Genomic DNA, 24275 nt, shown 5'->3' with positions numbered 1-24275 from the left:
GCTGTGGGTGGATCTGCTTCCAAGTTCAGTCATGTGGTTGTCGGCAGGTTTCTGTTCCTCACAGGCTGTTGACTGGGTTCTTTCTAAGTTTTGTCACATGGGCCTCTTCATAGGTTAGCTCACAGTATACTGGTTGGCTTCACCAGGAAATAAATAAGATGGTAAGAGAAGATAAGGTCTCTGGGTGTGGTGGATGTTACTGCCTGTCCAGAGGGAAATAATCATACTCCAGGCTGTTGGGAATGTTGCCTGCTGATAACTCATAGCTGACTTGCTTTCTAGGAGTTAAGAGATCACTTGCCCAAGTTAGTCCCTTTCCTCAGAAGCCACTTGCATCCATGGACTGTTTGGTTTGGAGAAAGAATGGGTTGGTACAAAGACTTGGGCTTTTTTCTCAATTTGGGGATTATCTGAAAGGCCATTCCAGTGTTGGATTGCCTGAAGTCTGTATTTCAGCTGCGCTACCCCCACCATCTTCTGCTTAGATCTGTTTCCCTCACTGTTGCTCTTCAAAGCACTTCCCAGTAAACCTTACACAAATACCTGTCTCAGAATCTATTTCCTAGGCAACCTGACCAGGACACAAGGCATTGTGTAACCCAAGACAGTAATGCTGAAGAATCTGAGTTGAACGGTTCAATGAAGACTATAAGACCTTCTAGAACTAACACCCCCAAAAGATGTTCTTTTCATTATAGGGCACTGGAATGCAAAAGTAGGAAATCAAGAAATACCTGGACTAACAGGCAAATTTGACCTTGGAGTACAGAATGAAGCAGGACAAAGGCTAATAGAGTTTTGCCAAGAGAACGCGCTGGTCATGGCAAACACCCTCTTCCAACAGCACAAGAGAAGAATCTACACATGGACATCACCAGACAGATGGTCAGTACCGAAATCAGACTGATTATATTCTTTGCATCCAAAGATGGAGAACTCTATACAGTCACCAAAAACAAGACCAGGAGCTGACTGTGGCTCAGATCATGAACTCCTTATTGCCAAATTCAGACTTAAATTGAAGAAGGTAGGGAAAACCACTAGACCGTTCAGGTATGACCTAAATCAAATCCCTTACCTTTACACAGTGGAAGTGACAAATAGATTCAAGGGATTAGATTTGATAGAGTGCCTGAAGAACTATGGACGGAGATCATGACATTGTACAGGAGGCAGTGATCAAGACCATCCCCAAGAAAAAGAAATACAAAAAGGCAAAATGGTTGTCTGAGGAGGCCTTACAAATAGCTGTGAAAAGAAGAGAAGCGAAAAGCAAAGGAGAAAAGGAAAGATATACCCATTTGAATGGAGAGCTGTAAAGAAAAGCAAGGAGAGATAAGAAAGCCTTCCTTGGTGATCAGTGCAAAGAAATAAGAGGAAAACAATAGAATGGGAAAGACTAGAGATCTTGTCAAGAAAACTAGAGATACCAAGGGAATATTTCATGCAAAGATGGGCACAATAAAGGACAGAAATGGTATGGACCTAATAGAAGCAGAAGATATTAAGAAGAGGTGGCAACAATACACAGAAGAACTATACAAAAAAGATCTTCATGACCCAGATAACCACGATGGTGTGATCACTCACCTAGAGCCAGACATCCTGGAATGCAAAGTCAAGTGGGCCTGAGGAAGCATTACTATGAACAAAGCTAGTGAAGGTGATGGAATTCCAGTTGATCTATTTCAAATCCTAAAAGATGATGCTGTAAAAGTGTTGCACTCAATATGCCAGCAAATTTGGAAAACTCAGCAGTGGCCACAGGACTGGAAAAGGTCAGTTTTCATTCCAGTACCAAAGAAAGGCAATGCCAAAGAATGCTCAAACTATTGCACAATTGCACTCATTTACACGCTAGCAAAGTGATGCTCAAAAGTCTCCAAGCCAGGCTTCAACAGTATGTGAACTGTGAATTTCTAGATGGATGTAGAAGAGGCAGAAGAACCAGAGATCAAATTGCCAACATCCATTGGATTGTCGAAAAAGCAAGAGAGTTCTAGAAAAACATTTACTTCTGCTTTATTGACTATGCCAAAGCCTTTGACTGTGTGGATCACAACAAACTATGGAAAATTCTTAAAGAAATGGGAATACCAGACCACCTGACCTGCCTCCTGAGAATCTGTATGCAGGTCAAGAAGCAACAGTTAGAACTGGACATGGAACAACAGTCTGGTTCCAAATCGGGAAAGGAGTACGTCAAGGCTGTATATTGTCACCCTGCTTATTTAACTTATATGCAGAGTACATCATGAGAAATGATGGACTGGATGAAGCACAAGCTGGAATCAAGATTGCTGGGAGGAATATCAATAACCTCAGATATGCAGATGATACCACACTTACGGCAGAAAGCAAAGAAGAACTAAAGAGCCTCGTGATGAAAGTGAAAGAAGAGAGTGAAAAAGTTGGCTTAAAACTCAACATTCAGAAAACTAGGATCGTGGCATCCAGTCCCATCACTTCATGGCAAAGAGATGGGGAAAAAATGACAGACTTTATTTTTTTGGGCTCCAAAATCACTGTAGATGGTGACCGCAGCCATGAAATTAAAAGACGCTTGCTCCTTGGAAGAAAAGTTATTACCAACCTAGACAGCATATTAAAAAGCAGAGACATTACTTTGCCAACAAAGGTCCATCTAGTCAAAATCTATGGTTTTTCCAGTGGTCATGTATGGATGTGATAGTTGGGACTATAAAGAAAACTGAGCACAAAGAATTGATGGTTTTGAACCATGGTGTTGGAGAAGATTCTTGAGAGTAAGGACTGATGCTGAAGCTGAAACTCCAATACTTTGGTCACCTGACGCGAAGAACTGACTCATTTGAAAAGACCCTGATGCTGGGAAAGATTGAAGGCGGGAGGAGAAGGGGGCGACAGAGGATGAGATGGTTGCATGGCGTCACCAACTCAATGGACGTGAGTTTGAGTAAACTCCAGGAGTTGGTGATGGACAGGGAAGCCTGGCGTGCTGCAGTCCACGGGGTTGCAAAGAGTCAGACACAACTGAGCAATTGAGCTGAACTGAACTGTACCCAAGACAGCAGGACAGAAGACTCACTGCTTTACCTAGTTGCATATGTGTACATGTGAATCTAGAGTCATTGGCTCACAAGTAGAAGTACAAATGGATCTGTATATGGCTTCTGTTGGTCCTAAGCAGCCGTCTTCTCTCCCCTGCTTATTTGAGACCACATTCACAGTATGTGGTTATCTCAATAGGACCACACCCTTGATGGGTTTCCTATTTGGATCATTTAAGGATTGGCCTCCACATCTCACCCATATCTCCTTAAAAATTAAGGCTCCTGAAATGCTGAGCCTTTCTTATCGCCTTTGCTACAATAAGATTATGAAGAAAAGTGAAAACTCTCCTCAGTGGGCTTCAGGACACACCCATCTCACTGCCAATGATACAGGTGATCTGTAGTGGTCTTGCTGACTGAGAAAGGGAGGAGGCTAAACTGTCTCCAGTAAGTTTTAAAACATAAGACAGATATGAAAAACAAAACTACTAAAACAAAATACAGGAGAATATCAAAGTAGAGAAGGATTTATTAGGCACAAATAACACCCATAAAAGGGAAAAATGATAAATTTGGCTACATCAAAACCCAAAACTTAAATATTATGACAAGACAAAAGAAATAAAAATAAGTGGCAAACTGGGAAAATATTTCTCTAATCTAATATTTAGGATTTCTATCTACTGTCTACAACAAAATTTTGAAAATCAATGAGAATATCAGCACAAAGTAAAATGATATGAATAGATAAAGAAGCAAAAGAAAGCTGATAGTTGTTATGCATGCCACAAGTAACTCAGCTGCATTTATAAGCAGAAATACAAAGCTGCAGGGGATGACATCAAATTCATCAGGCTGTCAAAATCAAAATGTCCAAGAAACCCAGGTGTTGGTGAGGATTTCAGGAAATGGTATATACTTGAACTCCTTCCTGGCATGTGAGGCTGTTCTGTCAACACTGGAGAGTGATTTGGTAATACCTAGTCAGTGTTCTTGCCTGGAGAATCCCAGGGACGGGGGAGCCTGGTGGGCTGCCGTCTCTGGGGTCGCAGAGTCGGACACGACTGAAGCGACTTAGCAGCAGCAGCAGCAGTCAATTTGAAAACACATATCCTGCAATTTAGGTGTATAGGTTAAGAGAAACTCTAGCACATGTATACAAAGAGACATGATACAAAGATATTGCTTATAATACTGTGTGTAATTTTTAAAAGCCCCATCAGAAGTAATCAGTTATTATTAATATCAGTTACAATATTGTTAATCAACGAAAATATATAATGTAGACTTAGTTATATGTAATCACATAGTTAACAGTCTTGAATAGGAGAAGCAATGTGATAACAAGAAAAAAGAATGATACCATTTATATATAAGTAAAACCCACCATTCTGTTGTAGTTATCTGACAGAATGAAAGTTTTTTAAAAAGAAAGGACTAGAAGAAATACATAAAATTCTTAAATTTTGCAGTAGTACTTTAGGGAGGAAGAGAGGGACCTGGGAAACAAAAGGACTTTGCCTTGTTTTTTTAACTGTCAGTCTTGCAGCATGTTATGCTCACCTTCCTTCTCCATAGAATACTAAAGTAGTAAGGAGACCAGGGGCTGCCTGTTTGCCACATTCAAAGGCTTAATTTCAGTTTTGATGAGGGTATTTTTGTTGTTTGTTTTTTGCCTGTGGCATGAGGGGTTTAGTTCCCCAACCAGGAATGCAGTGGAAGCATGGAGTCTTAACCATTGGACCTCTAGGAAAGTCCCTTAGTTTTGGTTTTTTAATTTCTGTAGCATTTGAACTGAATTGACTATTGATCTCCCTTCTAGAAACATCTTCTCTTACCCATAAATATCATGGCTGTCTCTTGGTTTCCTCTGAATCTGACTGCTACCTTTAGAGCTGCAGCTATATGTAAGGAAAAGTAAACCTCTTTCCCATCTCAGCCCACCAGTTCTCAGAAGTAACCATGCTTAATCTTTCAGAAATCTAATCTACCCCAACACCCATGTACATACAAGTGTGATTTTGTCTGTGTCTATAGCATACATGTATACATTGTGTCCACTCTGAGCTTTCTGGTTAATGTTGTCTTTTGATATTTTATTAATATCAATTGTCAGTAATATATATCTGCTTCCCTTTAACAGTTGCATGTTATTAAGGTTTAAGATTTATATCTTGGAATGAGAAGTAACACCAAGAACAGCACACCTTGAACTCATTTCATTTCTTATTTAATGAATATTTCCAAAGGCACTATTGTCTTGGGAAAGAAGGGGTTCTCCAGAGTACCATAGATACTATCCAGGCCAATAAAGAACTGTTCACCTGGCCAGTTAGACCAGGCACAGGAATGTTAAACCACATGGAAAGCTTTACTGGGAGTAATAGCAGAGCATGGCTTTAAGTCAGCACATGCCTAGTACTGAATGGTTAAGATAGAGGTTAAACGTAGGGCTGTGAGTGAGATTAGAAGTCTCCAGAGTAGAGATGTCCATTCATTTGGTACAGAGAGCAGTACTTACTAGGGCCAAGGACAGCATCCTTCAGACGCTGGGGACAGAAATACGTGGGCTGGTTCGTCACCAGGAGAAGAGCTAGGAGAGTGAGCTGTTAGACCTCAGAAAGGAAATGTGTGAATGGTCCAAAGTGGATAACATAAAGGAAAGAATAAGAATAGTTCAGTTTGGGGGAGAAGGATGGGTTGGTGATGGGGGAGAGTTGTTTAGTGCCACCACACTTGGTGGCAGTGTAGAATGAATTGGAACTTTTGGAAGAAAGGTAATGCCCTGATATAAACCTATTTAACTTATGGACTGGTTTCACTTAAGAATGGTTGAGATTATTGGGACACTTACCCTTGAGTGAGAAATTACTTTCATTATTGCCTTTTAACATCAAAAAGTGTTTTTTGTGTGTGTTGTTTTTTTTAAAGCATGCTTGTCTGCTTTTTATTTTTTAGGCCTTCTTAAAGATTAAAATGTGTAGCCACTTGGAAAATTAATGATATGATTCTAGTTTTAGAAATAAATGGAATAAGACACTTTGAAGCTAAACCATCTCCAGATTTGTAGGTTAGGAATCAGGAATAGTTAAGACTTAGGTTTAAGGCAAAAAACAGATACTTATTTCATAAAGTTGATATGAAAACAGTGTGATTTTTAACACCACCACACAGATTTTAAACCAGAAATAGAATATATATATATCCTATATATGTAAATCTACATACATATATATATGTATATATATCCTATATATGTAAATAGGATATATGTATATCTTATATATGTAAAATGACTATTTTAGATCAACACCATTTATTTGAGTATTAGGTAAATTCAGCTTCTAGAATTTTTCTTTCTAGAGCAAAGAACAGCAAACTTGCTTTTGCTGTACCAAGGCTTTTTTTCTGTTTAGAATATATTTTATTCAAAGGAGGGGAAATAGATTTTTTTTTTCTCTGCCTGCAAGACGCTAAAGCTATTTAAAGCTGGTTCCTCACTATTAAAAGGCTTGAATGTCTGATATTAGATAATTAATGAGTTTCTGTAGTCAGTCTTCTCTGGGGTATTTTTCTTTAAAACCTCACCTGGAAATGGTTTTTAAATGATTGTTTTGTGGCCCTGAAATTTCTTGTTCATAACATAAGAGAGTGATTACTGAATGCCTAAGTTCTATACCCAGTTCTTTTTCAGCCCTGAGAAGTTAACTGACCAGGGATTAATTTGAGTGTGGTATATAGTCTTTGGAAAAACATTTTAAGTAACATAACCTGGAATTACAATCCTATTCATTACAATTTTTCTTGAGGATCAGTCTGTGCCTTTAGATTTTCTAATAAAATATGTACATATATGTGTATCTGTGTGCAAAGGATAGAACCTGGTGCTGGTGAAAGGTTTGGTGGATTCAGAGCTTTGCTGGGGATCATTTACATTGGTTGCTACGAGCCCTTTGGGGAGAAATTTAGCAGTCATTCTACTTCTCAAGAGCTGTCTTAGGAGGTAGTCTAGATTCTAGAAACAGGCACATGTTTGACCATAAATATCCCACAGTTTTCTTCCTGCCCACTGCAGAGCTTTGGTATGGTTGAATTTGGGTGACTGTAATATTGATAACTTCATTTGGGGATTTAGAAGACACATTGAACTTTTCCCATGTCTGGTATAAGTTAAATATTTGCCATGCTGGCTCTAATAAGTACATTTGGCTTCTTTGTTAGGAGTTTAAAATTATATCCCTTGGATTCCTAGTTATTATGTATGAGTCTTCTTGTGACCAACAATGGCTTGGCAGGTGATACAGACTCCCGAGTTTCGAAGCAGTTGATCTGATGTAACACTAATAGGCATTTTTCTCCCTTGCCCCTTTCTTGTGCTCCTCTTACATATTTCAAAGGACACATTCATATAATAAAAGCTCTAAAAAGTTTAATCATTTCACTAGATTTTTTTTTTTAACTGAAACAAGTGTTTTGTTAACCTTTTGAACAGAAAACTCTGCCATTTATTAGCTCTTTGACCTTGTCTTTCTTTTCTCTGTAAAATGGGGGAAACCCCTTTATATGGTAATTATGAGCATTACATGAGATGAGTTTTTAAGGCACTTTGTATACTGCTTGGCACATAATAAGCACTCCATAAGGTGACGGATGTTTTTATTTAGCTGTGGTTCTTCTAGTCTAATTGAAGACAGGAGATCAGCAGATACAAAACAATAGAAAACTCTAATTGGGAGAGAAGATCATTTGTTGGAGCCTGGATGGATAAAATAGGTTTGGGCTGAACTTAGAGAAGTCTCTAAGTTAAGTCTGTGTGATACAACTTTCTTCACTGGTGGATATAATCTATATTTGCAGTATCCAGTATGGTAGTCACTAGGCACACTGAGCACTTGATATGTGGGTAGTGTTACTGAGGAACTAAATTTAAAACTTTATGAACTATTATTTGAATTTAAAATGAAATGGTTGGATGTGGCTACCATATTGGACGTGGGCAAAAGTGAGCTTAAAGTGAAATGAAGAATTTGTTTCCCAAGAAGTGGAATACAAATAAAAATTGCTAATCAATTAATCCTTCTGTAACTTTTAAATTCACTATATAATGCTGTTTGCTTTCTTGTAGGTCTCCAATTGAGAAACATGGCACTGTTTTTCCTGCACTCTACCCACCTATTGCTGGACTTCTGTTGTAACAAGTTGGCAAACACTGGCTGGAACTGGGCTGCAATAAAACATGCCAGTATCAATGCTGACAAGAGCCTAACAAGTGCCAACTTACAGATGATTACGCATTTTGAATTCTAATGAACTGTTTTAACCTTCAGGAAGAATTGTAAAGACCTGTACATAGCACAACATGATCCGGATAATATATATACTGTTCATGTACATCCACAAATACACCTTGTACCAAATAATGCTTTCTTGTAGTAGAATAAGAATCGTGTAAATTCTAAAAAATTTTAGCAGGTTTTCTTTCCCTATTCATTGTTTCTTATCAGTTTTAAAAGACTCCTTAAAGCATGTCAGATAAAAAGCAATTAGGATTAAAAGTTTCCATTTAATTTCCTTTAAACCATTGAGGCTTCATTAAACTCTTTCCACTTACTAAACTTTTGTATCTTCTTTGTTTTGACACACTCCCCTTTACTTTTATCTCTTGTGTCTGCCAGGAAGTTTTCAAATCATTTAGTTCAAATACCGAAGTACTCAATAAGCAACTACTTGATTTTTAATGATGACTTCAGAGGAGCGGTCATCACTAGGTGCTTTGTCCCTTTTGTATTGTACCTGCACCCATCTCTCAGATTGGATACAGCAATAACATTTTCTTGTCGTTGAGAGCTCTTGAATTCAGTCATTATCCCTAGGAACTAAAAAGAGTTAGTTCTGGATTCAATTCAGATTTAAAATGATTGCAATTTACTCCCAACACAAAACTCTGATTTGGTTTTATTTTTGCCCTCAGTTACCTAATGTGAAGGTTGGATGAATAAAGCATGCACAGCTACAGGCTTTCTACTTAACTTCTGGGTTTGCTATTAAAAATGCTGTTTACCCTCGTACCCTTCCCCTTAGCCCTTCATATTTCTTTGCCTCTATTCTAATACTGCAGAATTTTCTCACCTATTGTACAAAGAAATTGCGATGTATATTTTCATGTAATTTGATTTTGGAATTCTGTCACCTTATGTAGTGAGTTCTTCCAAAATATAATTTTTTTCCAATAATTTGTCAAGTTGTTGGCTTTTATTGTATTGAATGAAGGTTATAATAATGAGTGTCAGAGAAGTGCAGTTTAGAAAAATCTCAGGTTGATTCCTTATGCAAACAAACTTAATACTTGAAAATCACACGGCCATCAGTATATATATTGGACTCTCTATGGATTCTTATATGAATCTCAAAGCATTACAGGGCTATAAATGCTTTGCTGTTTGACATATAGATTCTGTCACTGACATAGTCCACTTGGGTTTTTCTTACTGTTTGAGCATAAATATATTTCATACTATAAGTTTTCTAAAACAGTTTTCAGGAAGTGGTAAAATAAGCATGTGCAGTGTTAAAGGCAGGCCCAGGTTTCTGTGTTTGGTATAAAGTTGGGACTGGGACAGTGTCTGGCATAGAAGGGGCAGAACTTGAGACAGTACCTGATGAGACATGGTGTTTAACTGTTGAGAATCAGTGAGAACTGGTACATCTCTGCTTTGTGGGGTTTGGAGAAATTTTTTGACAGAATGAAAGGATTCCTGCAAGTAGCCAGTCCTTTACAAACTTTGCGTGTCTTTTTTAAAGTGAAATAATTAAGGATGTAGTCAGAGTAGAGAGTGATTTTTCTAAATCTCAGCCTCTTCTTCACTCTGAAGCATTAAAAAACAAACAAAAAGCCTGTAAATGTATGATGGCTGAATGTGAAACTGTTTTGAGTCACTGCAGCCAGTTTTCTCTAAGAACTCTGCTTGTGACTTTACTTTTTTTGTGTGTGTGACTTTACTTTTTCAAAGACTCTGTCAGCACTGTTTCCCCAAAGCACCAGTACTGCATACTTACCTGGGACTTTGAATGCCATCCCTTTTATTCTTAAATTGTCCACGTGATGGTGGTTTGTGGCAAGATGGAGTCTGAGTTTTGCTCTCTTGTGGCTGTAATTCTCCTAGCAATCTCTTGAGTTAAAACCTGGGATTTGACTCTTCAGGGAGGAGCAAAGGACCAAGTAACTCAGGGACAACTATTCTTAAACTCTTAAGTGCCACTTTAATGCAGTTACTTTGGTGTGATTGTGTGTTTTTTAGGGCTAGATCTTGGGGAGTTGGAGAGCCAGAAATGAGCAAACCTCTTGATGCCCTTTACCACCTGGTGCCCTGACCATGCTACATATGGAAACACAAACCTCGAGAGATGTTTCGGCTTCCTCTGTCAGAGGTGTCATCTGTGCCTTTCCCAGTGTTCATCTGACAGTGTGAATCTAAATGGCTCTACATTTGATATTAAACCACACTCAGGTGACACTAATTCTGGTGGCTTTTGTCCCAGCAATGCCTCATCATTTGTGTGAGGTGAGTCCTCTGCTTTAGGGAAAGGATTTTTCTCCCTGACCACGTGCCAACTATCAACAACACCTGTATAGTCTTAAGGATTGTAGAACTGTTGGCTGTTTCCTAAATTTACTCCAATTTCTTGTAAAGGCTTATCGATTTCAGTCTGGGCTCATAATGAGATGGACTATTTCCGTGGCTTTCTGGCCTCTTCTGGTGAGCTTAAAATCCAAATGAGGTTGGTTTCCGTGTCATTACAAGGTAATATCTTTGTGAGGTTTTTCGACTAGTTCTGTGATCACTTGGGTGTCATAGTATCTTTAATGGCCTTCATTCTTGGTTGTGAAATTTTATATGCTCATTCACCCTCTACAAATCTGCCCATTTGGGATTGTCATGCCTGTGTATCTTTGCCCATCTGGTCTCCAGTTGGTGGAATTACCTTTTGTGTACTGCCACTTCTCAGCATCTTTGAAATTTGACCTAATGTTGCTTCATTCCAGTTTTTTTTTTTCCTGTAATTTGTTGATTGTATTTATATGAGAGTTCTGTTGTGATGTTTACTGTATGTAAAGCACCTGGATCATGTGATGGGTGCTCTATGAATCAATAAATGATGACTTAGAGGCTGTATCATGAGCTGTTTTGGTTTTAGGATGTAGGTCTCCAAAGTAAGTTATGGTATTTCTATATAAACAGCACATGATACCAAAGGGTCCACTGGGGAATCTTGATAACTAATTTTTAAAACTTCATTTAAAGAAGGAACCAGAGGATAGGAAGTTCACTTGACTTCCAATCTCATATAATAGTCTTAAAATTTCCAGTATGAGGCCAGCCAACCATTCTTCATCAGAATTTCATGCATGCTGATTTAGAACCTTATGTAAAATAAAATGAGCACCTGTTAGAGCATTACTGGGGATTTTGTCTGTAGCCTAAACTGGCTGTACCATGAAGATAAGCTAAAAGGTAAAGAACCCAGACTCAGATGTGAGTGAACTAGAAGAGACCCAGAGGTCTCAGTCACCACCTTCCCTTCTCTAAACAGATGGGCGAACCTGACCCTGATATATGCCCAGAATCAGTAAGTTAGTGGCAAATGAGGCAAGACCTGTGTACTTTTTTCCCCTTAATTTTTCCAAATTAAAATTTTTTTCTGAAGGATTGCAAACTCCAACAGGATTCAGGATTTGAATATTCAGCTTTTTACCCTGCATCCTTAAATATAGTTTGTATGGGTTTGGAGGTGTTGAAAGTTTGTCTCTCTTGATAGAAGTTGCCAGTGGTTTAAAGGCCTCTTCAGAAAAGAACAAGGAGCCAGATCTCTTAATCACAAGAAGAAAATCGTCCTTGAGGGAAGTTTGGGGAAAATGGTGGCTCATTTTTTAGTTTTAATTTTTCTGAAAAGTATATTTGAAATAAAACTGTTATAGAAAGGTCTAGATGATGTTCCTAAACTTTAAATGTCAGTTTTAAGCATAATGATCTATTCAAGGTATATAGCAAGAGTTTTATTTGGATGCCATTTCCAATGCAGATGAACCGGTTCTTGACTATGCCTACTGTGTGCAAGTTTGAGGAAGGACTTGTTGATTTTCCATCTCTCTCTAGAGTTGGTAACACGTCACCAAATTAAAAATTTTAATTTTCTGGAGGACTGCAAACCTCAACAGGATTCAATTCTCACAGCTAAGTATTTCCAGGATAAGGAATTTTTGGTTGCTCAGTTTCAGATGGTGTAACCTGGCTGCCAAGGTGGGACAAGGCTTCTCGTTCCACTGAGTCTGCACACCCCACTGGGCTGCACTGAAACGATTAAGAAGGAGTTTGAAACCTATTCACATAAGTGAAATAAACTGAAGGTGAAGGGAAGGGCTTTCACAAAAGGCAGCCAGACACAGCTTGGACACAGGAGCTGCACAGGTCACAGACAGGTACTTGGTTTTCCCTTACCAGCAGTCTCCATTAGGAACAACTATAATAGTACTGTGTATGTAAGGAACTGTAGTAGCATGGTAACCTCTCCTTATTCCTAATGAGCACCAGAAGTCAAGTTCCTGTTCACTGAGCCTCCACTTTGTGGCAGGCTTGTGCTAGATATTCTTTTTGTAAAGGATCTAGTCAAATCCTTAGAAGGGTCCACAGGTATAAACAGGTTCAGAGTAATTTATCAAGACTGGAGCAAGTAAGTTTCATGGCCAGGATTCAGTTTCACGAACTCCCTTACTGGGTGCTTTACCTCTTAGCTCAGGAACAATTTTTCCAAGGTCACACAGAGAGTTAATGTGTTGAGGCTAGTACTTGAACCCAATCCATGGGACTACCAGCCTCGTGATTGCCTCCCTCCCGTTCTACCATGAAATGACGCTGCCTCCCTAGAAAGAGTCTGTTCCCCTATGCTCTTAAGGCAGGCAGCATTTAACTATTCCTGCACTTCATGCTCCCTGTCGGAGACAACTCCACACAGTGTTCCTCTATATCAGACAACAAGATGTGAATTAGGTCCAAAATGAACCCTGTCTATATTTTAGATCACATCTAATGTAGCTCCATCCAAGCCTGTAGGGTGTAATTCGCTGAGTACTCCAGATGTTTAGTTTCACAGGTTGTTTTTATGCCAGTAAGTCTACTCAAAAGACAAGGGCCCAGACAGGGCTGTATTAATATTACAGACATCACTTAGAGTGCTTTCACTTCTGTTAGAGGGTTTCTTGAAGTTAGGCTGTGATAAGGTAGTAAAGCCCTTGAGTTGGTTAAATCCCTTAAGAAGAGTTCTTGTTTGACTGTGGGCATCTAGTCCAAGCAAAATTTGTTTACTCCTACATGTGTACTACTCTAAAGCAGAGGATCCCTGGTTTTCATCAGATTCTAAAAGGAGGTCAAGATCCCCCTAGTCAAACTCCCTCTTGAAATCGATGGAGAATCTGATGAAACAGCCTACACCTTGCAGAGATTTGCCCATGATCAACACTACAAATCAGCAACAAAGCCAAGTCTGAACCCAGTTCTCCTGACTCCTGGTATAGCTCACAGCAACAGCTCATCAAATATTTTGAGCACCTGCTGTATGCCAGACACTAGGCTAGTGCTGGTGAAGGGGCAAAAATAAATCGTATGATACAAACCCAGCCATCAGCTATGGCATTACTTCCTGACCACTTTTAGGTTATGACCTAGAATATATTTGTAGGGCACTCATAGGATAACGGAGAAGGCAATGGCACCCGACTCCAGTACTCCTGCCTGGAAAATCCCATGGATGGAGGAGCCTGGTGGGTTGCAGTCCATGGGGTCGTTGAGGGTCAGACACAACTGAGCGACTTCACTTTCATGCATTGGAGAAGGAAATGGTAACCCACTCCAGTGTTCTTGCTTGGAGAATCCCAGGGACGGGGGAGCCTGGTGGGCTGCCGTCTATGGGGTCGCACAGAGTTGGACACGACTGAAGTGTCTTAGCAGCATAGGATAACAGATGGGGCTGCCTCTGCCTGGCTACCCTAATGGCCCCAAGGGCTCACCATTCTTGACATGGAAGCACTGAGCTATGGCACCTCTGTTGGGTCTGGCAAGTATTGCCCTGCCCTCCTTAGTCTAAGCGCTGCTTGCTCAATACAGCTCTACAAACCTCCCTGTCCATTCCTCCTCCCACATCTTCAGTCTCTTGTCACAACGAGGACACCATTTCCCTGAGCACACCACTATTCTTACACATTTCAATACCCTCTCCCCTTTCATTGCCTTGGTATCTATCCCTCATCCAGAATTCCTCCTCCTTCCTCAAAAATTTAACCCCATGACTATTGTTTGCAAATTCCTTCTCCATTCCATCTCACACCCAGTAATGCTTAACCTAAGCAGCACCTAAAATTTATCTTCAAATCCTCCCCCTTTCCCCCTTATTCTCTGTTTCTGCAGACAGGTGTCTTGAGTTCTGAAAGGCCTGAAACCAGGCCTTCCAACTTCTTTTTCTTCACTCTTTTTTGGTTCTCTTGCCTAAGAATTTCAACCATAAAATTGATGGCATCAAGCAATCTCCTTATCTCTTCCCTCTTTCACATGTATCCGCAAGCACATTCTTGTATCCTGATGTCTTGGTAGAAAACAGTGACTTGCCTGAAATCTACAGTGCATCACTTCCCCTAAATTCCTGCAGGGCATCCTGCCTCCCCAAGGACCTTGAACTTCATTAGCCTTTCCGTCTCCTTTGGCTCTTTTCTCTCAGCCTCTCACATCTTTACAAACCTAAAACCAAAGAAAACCCCTTTCTCGACCCTCTCACTGCCATATTTTCCCAAAGGAACAGCAGTGCTCGCTGCGCTCATCCTTTTCAGTCCCCTCCCTAGGGCGTGGAATATGATAGAGCCTAGTCAGGATGTGATAGTCCAGAGCCTCGAAACCACTAGGAGCAGAGAGCCAGAATTTCAGTTCCTCGGGTATCCAACTACCCCCTCTACTTTCATTCACTGCTCTTACCTCGTCTCGACTCCTCCCTCTGTCTGGCCTCCATGACTCTCGCGAGACTTGAGGGCCTTCGTTATGCGCCGCTCCAGTTGAGCGGTGCACATCTCGCGAGGCTGAGGCAGGGCCGGGCCCGACATGGCGGAAGGTAGGGTTTTTGTGGAGCCGCGCGGGAAGGCGCGGAGCTTTGGGGGCGCTGCTGGCTGGGCCAAGCAGCCCTGAGCGGGAACGACCGGGCATGGTCGCATGGGGCACAGCGGGTCTCGCGAGCCTTCCTGTCCAGCCTCTGCCGGGCGCCTGGGGCGGGGGTCTCGAGCGCTATTCCTATGGCAACGCCCCTCCCGGCGTCTCCGACCCCAGGGGACCGCTGCGGGGTCCAGAGCCGGTCACTAGGTCGCGTGCCGGGACTGAGTGCAGCTGCTGGGATCCCCAGGGCCGCCGGGGAGGCTCCTTTGATTACCAGCGGCGCTGGGACGGCTGGGGAAGTAACACTTCTCCTTAAGAAATCGAAACTGCTGTCCTGGCAGGTCCCACATCCGGAAGGGGTATATCCCTTGCCTGCGGAAGAGCCTGGGACTCTTCCCGGGGTGAGGGTCGGGGTGAGCCAGGGCTGTCACTGGCCGACGCGCCAGACGGGCGGGCGCTGTAGGCTCTGGGCTTCCCAGCAGCTCCAAGAGATTCGGGTCGGCTGGGGTTCTTTCCCCAGGTTTAGAGATGTGGACAGGAGGAGGAGGTTTGCTAGTTAGAGTAGTTGGCCAAGGTCACACTGCTCCTAAAAGATGTGCTAAACCAGACCTCGGCTCCTTTGCCTCTCAGTCCTATCCTTACTGTTTGCTGCTTTCTGGCGCTTTCTTTATGACACTGCAGGTAAAGGCAGTTTGGCTTCTCCCATTCTGTCTGCCTTAACGTAGCAGCCTTAGAATCCTTCATTGTCAAAGCCTTGTACAGGTTGGGGGAAAGAAGACCCAGAGATGGGAGTTACCTGCCAGGGACCCTAAAGTGATGCTGTCGGACCTGGCTAGTGTGCTTCTCGTGTTCACCCCATTATTGGAGGAAAACACTGCTTCTTCGACTAAATGATTGCGTTTGGATGCAATAGGCTGGTGCTCCCGCCTCGCCTATTGATTTTGAGCTAAGCTTTGTCTGAACCCATCTTTACTTGAATTTTCTCTTTGGGCAGCACCTGACAGTTTGCAGCTTTTCTCATTTGATTAGACTTGGCAACAGCCTTGTGAAGGAGGTCTGACATGGGTGTCATTTGCACTTTATAGATAAAGGAATTGAGGCCAGAGTTCTAGAGATACCCAGGACCAGTACCCACTGTTGGTCTGCTCTTTCTGCCAAGCTATACCCGCTGTGGGGGAAACATCAGATAAATATTGTATGAAAACAGAAGAGGATTAAGAGGAATAGAAAGAAAGCTAAGGTATCCCCTGAAGCTAGTTTTTTGGATAAATCAGAGTGTTGTTTAATATTGTTTTAACACAGCGGGCAGCCAGCACAATGGAGCTTGTTGCCCAGAGCAGTGAATTGGAGTGGAAAGGTTCAGGAAGGCTTTAGGTGGGGTGACATTGTCCAGCACCTTTACATCAGTTAGAGAAGTTGAATGTTTTGGGAGTACATTACTGAGATTGAAGTTGTAGAGAGCAGCTGGGTTTTCATTCAGCAGTTTTCCTGAGCACCTGCTGTGTCTGCCAGTCTGATTCCAGCTTGAGGAGCTCCTACTAGCAGAATATGCTGGTCCATAATCCTGCAGGTGCCTTGAGATTTGTATTAGGGTAACCTTGAGAGACATCCAGCTCCTGGAGAACACACCTTAAACAAAGCATCCTTTCAGGGTTAAATTGGCAAGGGAGTACAGATAGGTAAGTGTAGTCAGGAGGTTCTGACTTGACAGTTTTTATCGTCTTTTCTGTGTTCCAGTTTCCTCCTCTGTGTTCTGATTTAAGCTTTTTGGAAACAATGTCGCAAATTTTGGGAAGATTCTGAGTGGATCATTCTAATCCAGTTACCTCATTAAACTGAGGGTGCTTGTTATGTTCAGGAAGGAAAGATTAGCTGGACAGTGTTTTGCCTGGGTGTTAACTTGTTTAATGCTGCTTGTACTTCAATCAGAATTTATCCAGCTGGCTATGCTTGTTTAGAAACACTCATTTACATATAAGCAAATAGCAAAAAATCCGTGTCATGTAACAACTGGATGCTCTGTAAGCACACTCTGTGGGAACCTCCCTGATAATGGTTTTCCTTTGGTGATGCAAGTGTGTGAGCCTGTGGGAAATGGCACTTAGCAATAGTAAACACAACCTGCCTAGACTGACTTATACAGTAACTTCTTAGTGGGACTTGTGTGGAAACCAAGCTTCTTTCCTTCCATCCATCCATGGATATTGCTTTGACTGTATATATTTAAGTAAAGTCCTAAAATTAATTTCAATTTCCACTCTACTTCCCTGAAGCTATCCTGCTAATTGAAGTGTCCTTCATCACTTGGAAAAGTCCCTCCAACTTGGTCTTCCTGCTTTTACTTTTTCTCCCTCATTTTGCTTCCCCACAACCTATTTATACTGTTTCCAGGGTTCCCTTTAAAACATAAATCAGATCATGTCTGTCTCATTCTTTGCAGTACACCTACCTTCTCCATGCCCTCCCCACTTCTGTGGCTCTCAGCGATCTTATTCCAAAGCCTTCCAGTGACCTTCAGGTCCCAACAGAGTCTGACTGCTGGTTAACACTGTTACCTTATTCACGAAGATTTTGCCACACTAATGTCCTCGCTAATCTTCGTACATTCCCAGCATGCTTCAACTGCAGTATCTTTGTCCTGCAGTTCCCTTGGCCACAAACAGTCTTCCTCAGTTTCTCCATATAGCCAGTCGACTTGTATTCACTCAGGTGTCTGTTCAGTTCTCACCTCTTTAGAGATAGTCCCTAGATTTTGTTTGTCTTTTAATTCCCTTGCTGGAATATGACCCCCCACAAGGGCAGAGACTTTTTCTATTTTGTTCACTGCTGTACTTCCCAACTTAGAATCATGCCTGTGGTTGAAGGAATGGATAAATTATTGAGTGTCATTTACCAGACATCAAGAAGAGTTACTGGGAATTCCCTGGTGGTCTGGCGGTTAGGACTGCTCACTTGCATTGCTGAGGGTCAGGGTTCAGTCCCTCGTTGAGGAACTGAGATCCTACAAGCTGTGTGCCTTGGCCAAAATGAATAAATACATAAAATCTAAAAAATGAAAAGTTGTCTGGATACATCCTTAGTCCTTGTCCGGTAAGCTGCCTGGTCCAGGTATTAATGTGCTCTGAATAATATCAGGCTGCTGGGAGCTGCCTAACCTACTTTTCATCCAGCCCAGTTTAGTCTTAGCAGTCGTGCAGTATTTAAGAGCTCAATCTCTGCAGGTGGACATGGGTTTGAATCCTAGTTTTACTAAGCTGTGATCATAGGCAAGCCAATGAATTGCTCTCAGTCTCAGTTTCCTCAGCTTTGAAAGGGGGATCATCTCTATCTCAAAAGAAATAGTGTCTCAAGAACCCTTTTATCACAGTGCCAGACATTTTGACCTGCCACACAGTCTCTCTCTTGTTAAATCTTAGTAGGCCTGGGACTTACAGTATTTATTGAACTCCACCTGGTAAGTAAGACACTGTAGGGTGGAGGATGGGATGAGCTTGGAGTTGGGGTGGAGGAAGAGGTACCAAAGAAGAGCCAGACCTAGAGCCTTTTCATAGGGAATGCAGCAGTCCGGGAAAGGAGGTGAAGAGCATGTGTGTTAGAAATTGCATTGTAGGTTAGAGAGTGAAAAATACGATACTCAGGCTAGGAAGAGATGTTTTAGAAAAGTGGTGTGGGGAGTGTTTGGGGTGTCGGGAAGCCTGTACTGCAGGAGATAAACTGGGCTTCTCTGGGCTGGGCTTTGGAAAATAGGCCTCTTTTGGACGTGAGTTGGGAAGAGGTCACAATTCTCAGTGGAAGGAATAGCAGGATCTGAGGTTGGAAAAGTATGTGACAGGCCAGATTATGAAGGGATTGTTTAAATAAGCATTTAGATTTTACTCTGTGGGCCATGGGGTAGGGCTACTAAAAGGTATCAGCCAAGATAGTGACATGACTAGAATTGTCTGAGGCAAGTGAAAAAGGCTATAATGTAGAGGATGGATTTGGGAGGGAGGGAGGTCGGAACAGAGACTGTAGTAACTGATGACGAGTCCTTTGGTAAGGGTCACTGGGCTTGGTGAGGACTGATATGAGAGACATTCACTATAGAGGGTGTAAAACAGGGCTGGTGAAACCTGTTTGCATGTTGACAAGAGGGTTAATATCAAAGATGACTCAAGGGTTCTTGTCTGGGTGACTCAGATAATGGCTGGGGTGTTGACAGGAAGAGAAGGAACAGATTTGAGAACAAATGTCTTTACCTCAGTTGTGGACAGATTTCACCATGCCCAGTATACCTTTAGAGGATTATGGCTTAGCAAGCAGTTGGAAGTATTTCCAGTCAGACTGGTGTTTGTGTGAAAATTAGCTAGTGAGCTAGTATTTGTTGAGTATTTCCTATGCAGCCAGCTCTACCTCTGATCAGTGCTACAGAGTGAGGTTTTGAAAAATGTGTAAGTCACACCACTGACTTGTAGACAAGTCTTATCAGTTGAATCACAATCAGGAAAAAAGTATTTTATGGAAAATTCCATGGACAGAGGACCCTGGTGGTCTACAGTCCATGGAGTTGCAAAGAATCAGACATGACTGAACACACAGCACACACACACAGGCAACTATGCTGGGGGTGGCAAAGTGAGCAACACAGTCTCAGCCTTAGTGGAAGTGCAGCCAAGAGGGGAAGGCAGAGTTTCTCATGTTGTACCTTATAGTTTACTGAGTTTTCTCCTTTGCATCGATGATGAGTCGTACCACTGTCCAGCTGAATGCTGAAGGTCAGTAACCTAGTGGTCATCCCTGTTGTTCAGTCGCTCAGTCGTGTCCAACTCTTTGCAACTCCACGGACTGCAGCATGCCAGACTTTCTAGTCCCTCACCAACTCCCGGAGCTTGCTCAAACTCAAGTCGGTGATGCCATCCAACCATCTCATTCTCTGTCATCCCCTTCTCCTGCCCTCAGTCTTTCCGAGCATCAGGGTCTTTTCCAGTGAGTCAGTTCTTTGCATCAGGTGGCCAAAGTGTTACAGCTTCAGCTTCAGCATAAGTCCTTCCAGTGAATAATCAGTGTTGATTTCCTTTAGGATTGACTGGTTTGATCTTCCAGTCCAAGGGACTCTCAAGTCTTCTCCAACACCACAGTTCCAAAGCATCAATTCTTCAGCGCTCAGACTTCCTTATGGTCCAGCTCTCACATCCATACATGACTACTGGAAAAATTGCTTTGAAAGTAATGTCTCTACTTTTGACTTCGCCCAGCTCTGTGCATGTGTGTGTGTGTACTAAGTTGCTTCAGTTTTATCTGACTCTTTGTGACACTATGGACCATAGCCTGCCAGGCTCCTCTGTCCCTGGGATTCTCCAGGCAAGAATACTGGCGTGGGTTGCTGTGCCCTCCTCCAGGGGAATCTTCCCAACCCAGGGATCTAACCCACGTCTCTTTTCATCTCCTGCATTGACAGGCGGGTTCTTTACCACTCATACCACCTGGGAAGTCCCTCTAACTGTGTAGTCAGCACCAAATCCTGTGGGTCTTACAAAGCTCTCACATATGTTTTTTCCTTTCTGCTGTCATTCTGGTAGTTTGGGCTAGTGGTTCTCAACCTGGAGAACCCTGCATATTAGAATCACCTGGGAAGCTTCTAAAAACTCAAGATTTATGCATCAGTCAGCTTCAGTGAAAATCAGTATATCCCACAAAAAAATTTTTTTCAATCTGAATCAGTATAGAATAGAAGAGGATTTTACTAAATCATTTTTTAAAACAAATATAACTACGTGCATGTATATAATATTACACATATACATAAATAAACTTAGGTCATCTTTCCTAACTAAGAAGTCTTCAGTAGTAGGTGTTATTTGTAAATGAAGTAAAAGGATTTTTTAAAATCAACTTTGTTAAATAATGGCTTTTCGACTTTGTTAAAGCATTTGAGTTGTAACAGGATTGCTAGCCTTTTTAAAGGGTGAAAAGTCAAAATATGAAATATCTTTTAGCACCACTCTTTTTATTATGTCCAAACTTCTTGTCTGTGTATGTGTGTGTGAACTGGGAGGGTACAGACTGGCAGAGGTATCTTGCTATTCCTTTGTACTCTCCTCCAGATGCTATTGCTGTCTAACCCTTCCTCTTTTCTTTTTTCTTTTTTTTTTTTGCACGTGCCTTGTGGCTTACGGGCTCTCACTTCCCTGACCAGAGACTGAACCCCAGTACGGTAGTGAAAGGCTGGAATCCTAACCACTAGGCCACTAGGGAACTCCCTCCCTTCCTCTTTTCATTAGGGTATTTTGTGAACTTGAATTTCAACAGTAAATACATCCACTTATTTCTTTTTTGTTAAACATTTTTCCTAGGATTAAGCACTGTAGTTAGCGCTAGTAATCCTAGTGAAAGAAAAATTACATCTGTAATACGACATGTTTAGGCAAGTAGTGGTAGTGGTAATTCATTACCTGCGAGGATTTTATGTTTTCTGATGCCAGCAAGGAAGACAGTTTTCTCTGGGAATATGATATGTGCTTTAATGAAATATTGTTATGTAGAAGACTGAAACAAAATTATTTTTGTAGTTCTCAAAATGAGATGTTACCAGTTTTACAGTCATTTTTCTTTCATCTAATGGACATAGTTAAAGCATAGGGAGAAAGTCATTTAGTAATTACAGAATTATACAAAGAACACTAATTCAGGGTGAAAATTGGGGGCTGGAAAGAACTATAGAAATGTAGAGAAAGGAAATATCAGGGTTTTGTTCATCTAAAAGGATTTAACGAATACACTGTGGGTTAGAATTGGAGTAGGCAGGGAGTAGAAATCACATTTAAGGTAGGGAGTGGGAAGAGCATTTAATTTCTAAGTCAGTGAATTAATAATTAATAACTTTTTGTTTGATGTCCTGACGTTGAGACTGAAAATAGGTAGCATGGTACAGTGGGATGAGCATGAGCTTTGGCTTGAGATCTTAGATCATGATGTAGAACATTTTTATAATCTTAAAATAATTTCCTCGAACTCCCTTGCATTCATTCAGTCCCATTCCCCTGACCTCTGGCAACCACTGATGTGCTTTAACTGTGAAGCCTGAAATATTTACTACCTGGCCCTTCACTGAAAAAGTTTGCCAACTCCCGACCTCGAAGGAAGAGTCTTTTAAGAAGCTTTGTTGGGTCCTTTTCTGTCCTGTGACTTGGTGATTAAATTATATATATATATTGCAATTGATGTTGGTTTCTTTTTTTAGGGTATTCCTAGTGAATATAGATTTTCTTTTTGTCCCAGGCATCTTTGGTTAGGTGAGGAGTGATGAATTACCAGAGAACGCATCAAAATATCTGACCTCCAACTGCATTGGTGAAGAGTAAATGGGTATTATTTGGGGAAAAAACATGATGAAATTGTGATGCAAGTACTGATATTCTTCACTGATACTTAGTATAGCTCTTCTGGTGAAACTGTAGGTTTATCTATTATTTAAATTTCTAGGCTTATTTTTCAAAGGGAAAGTTGGAGAAAGAGAAAAAAGAAGCCACAGCTGAAAATCAGTCACTTGATAAAGAAGTGGTAGTAAACCTTTAAACTAGACACTGTTGTGAATAGTTTAATATATCTTAATTACTCCTCGACAGCACTCTCAGATACTATTATTATTCCTACTTTCTACTTGTGAAAACCAAAGCGCAGAAAGAAATGACTTGCCAAGGTCACACTGCTAGTAAATGCGGGCCTGGGTTCCAGTCCAGGCGAGTGAGGGTCCAGAGCACACTGTCTTAAGGGCAATATCATGTTGCCTTTCTTAGAACAATAGCGCACATGTACTGACCTCTTACTGCAGGGCAGGTGTGCTTCTAAGGTCCTTGTTTATGTTTACATACTTAACCTAGGTGGAGAAGGAGGCATTTGCCTGAGGAATGACAACTAGAAAGTGCTGGGGCTGGGATCTGACTCCAGAGCCTGCGCCCCCTCACCACTGCACTGAGCTGTAGGTTCTGCATTATTACTCAGAATGGTAATTGTATACTTCCTCCTGTAAGAACTTTACAGCTTGCTGGTACTTCAAGGACACGTTTGCTTGCTATTTGCAAGCAGACGCGTTGCCCACAGAATACTGTCTCAGCCATGGCTGCTTTCTTTGTTATATCAGGAGATGGTGTGGCAGTTGCAGTGCCACTGGTTGGTGTGCTTGTGATCAGGGTTTTCTCCTGCAAAAGATGCAAGACGGGGAGCAGCTGTGATTTCATGAATGAGAGTCTGTATCCTAACACCCTCCTTTTATCTCACCTCTTCTCTGATCATAACCTTCGTAGTTTATGTCTCGGACTTCCCTGGTGGCTCAAACGGTAAAGTGTCTGCCTACAATGCGGGAGACCCGGGTTCAATCCCTGGGTCAGGAAGATCCCCTGGACAAGGAAATGGAAACCCACTCCAGTATTCTTGCCTGGAGAATCCCATGGTCAGAGGAGCCTGGTGGGCTGCAGTCCATGGGGTCACAGAATCAGACATGACTGAGCGACTTCACACACACACACACACACACACACACACACACACACACATTGTTGTTAGGGAACTGTTGACTGAAACAAGTGTTAGGGTCAAGGCTGCAGGTGGAAATTTGTGTCAGTAATTCTGAGAGCTACTAGGGATATTGCTGTAGATTTTGGATTTACCTGTTTGTACCTGACCAACCTAGATAGCATATTCAAAAGCAGAGACATTACTTTGCCAACCAAGGTCCGTCTAGTCAAGGCTATGGTTTTTCCTGTGGTCATGTATGGATGTGAGAGTTGGACTGTGAAGAAGGCTGAGCGCCGAAGAATTGATGCTTTTGAACTGTGGTGTTGGAGAAGACTCTTGAAAGTCCCTTGGACTGCAAGGAGATCCAGCCAGTCCATCCTAAAGGAGATCAGTCCTGGGTGTTCTTTGGAAGGACTGATGCTGAAGCTGAAACTCCAGTACTTTGGCCACCTGATGCGAAGAGTTGACTCACTGGAAAAGACTCTAATGCTGGGAGGGATTGGGGGCAGGAGGAGAAGGGGACGACAGAGGATGAGATGGCTGGATGGCATCACCGAATCAA

General features: G+C 41.7%; 2 protein-coding genes across 4 annotated transcripts in view; both read left to right on the top strand.

The window, feature by feature from the left end:
- The window catches only part of UBE2G1 (ubiquitin conjugating enzyme E2 G1), an 89284-nt gene extending 78078 nt beyond the window's left edge, over positions 1-11206 (top strand). For both annotated transcript variants that reach the window (XM_019980987.2, XM_019980986.2), the window contains exon 6: positions 8158-11206. The gene's annotated coding sequence lies outside the window, so the exon portion shown is untranslated. The remainder of the gene's footprint in view (positions 1-8157) is intronic.
- A 3892-nt stretch (positions 11207-15098) lies between these two features.
- The window catches only part of ANKFY1 (ankyrin repeat and FYVE domain containing 1), a 69429-nt gene continuing 60252 nt past the window's right edge, over positions 15099-24275 (top strand). For both annotated transcript variants that reach the window (XM_070772857.1, XM_070772856.1), the window contains exon 1: positions 15099-15182. In XM_070772857.1, the coding sequence (XP_070628958.1) occupies positions 15173-15182 (10 nt within the window). In that variant the 5' untranslated portion in view covers positions 15099-15172. The remainder of the gene's footprint in view (positions 15183-24275) is intronic.

Source organism: Bos indicus, chromosome 19, assembly GCF_029378745.1.
Source record: "Bos indicus isolate NIAB-ARS_2022 breed Sahiwal x Tharparkar chromosome 19, NIAB-ARS_B.indTharparkar_mat_pri_1.0, whole genome shotgun sequence".
NCBI lineage: Eukaryota > Metazoa > Chordata > Mammalia > Artiodactyla > Bovidae > Bos > Bos indicus.
This window is presented reverse-complemented; position numbering and strand designations above follow the sequence as displayed.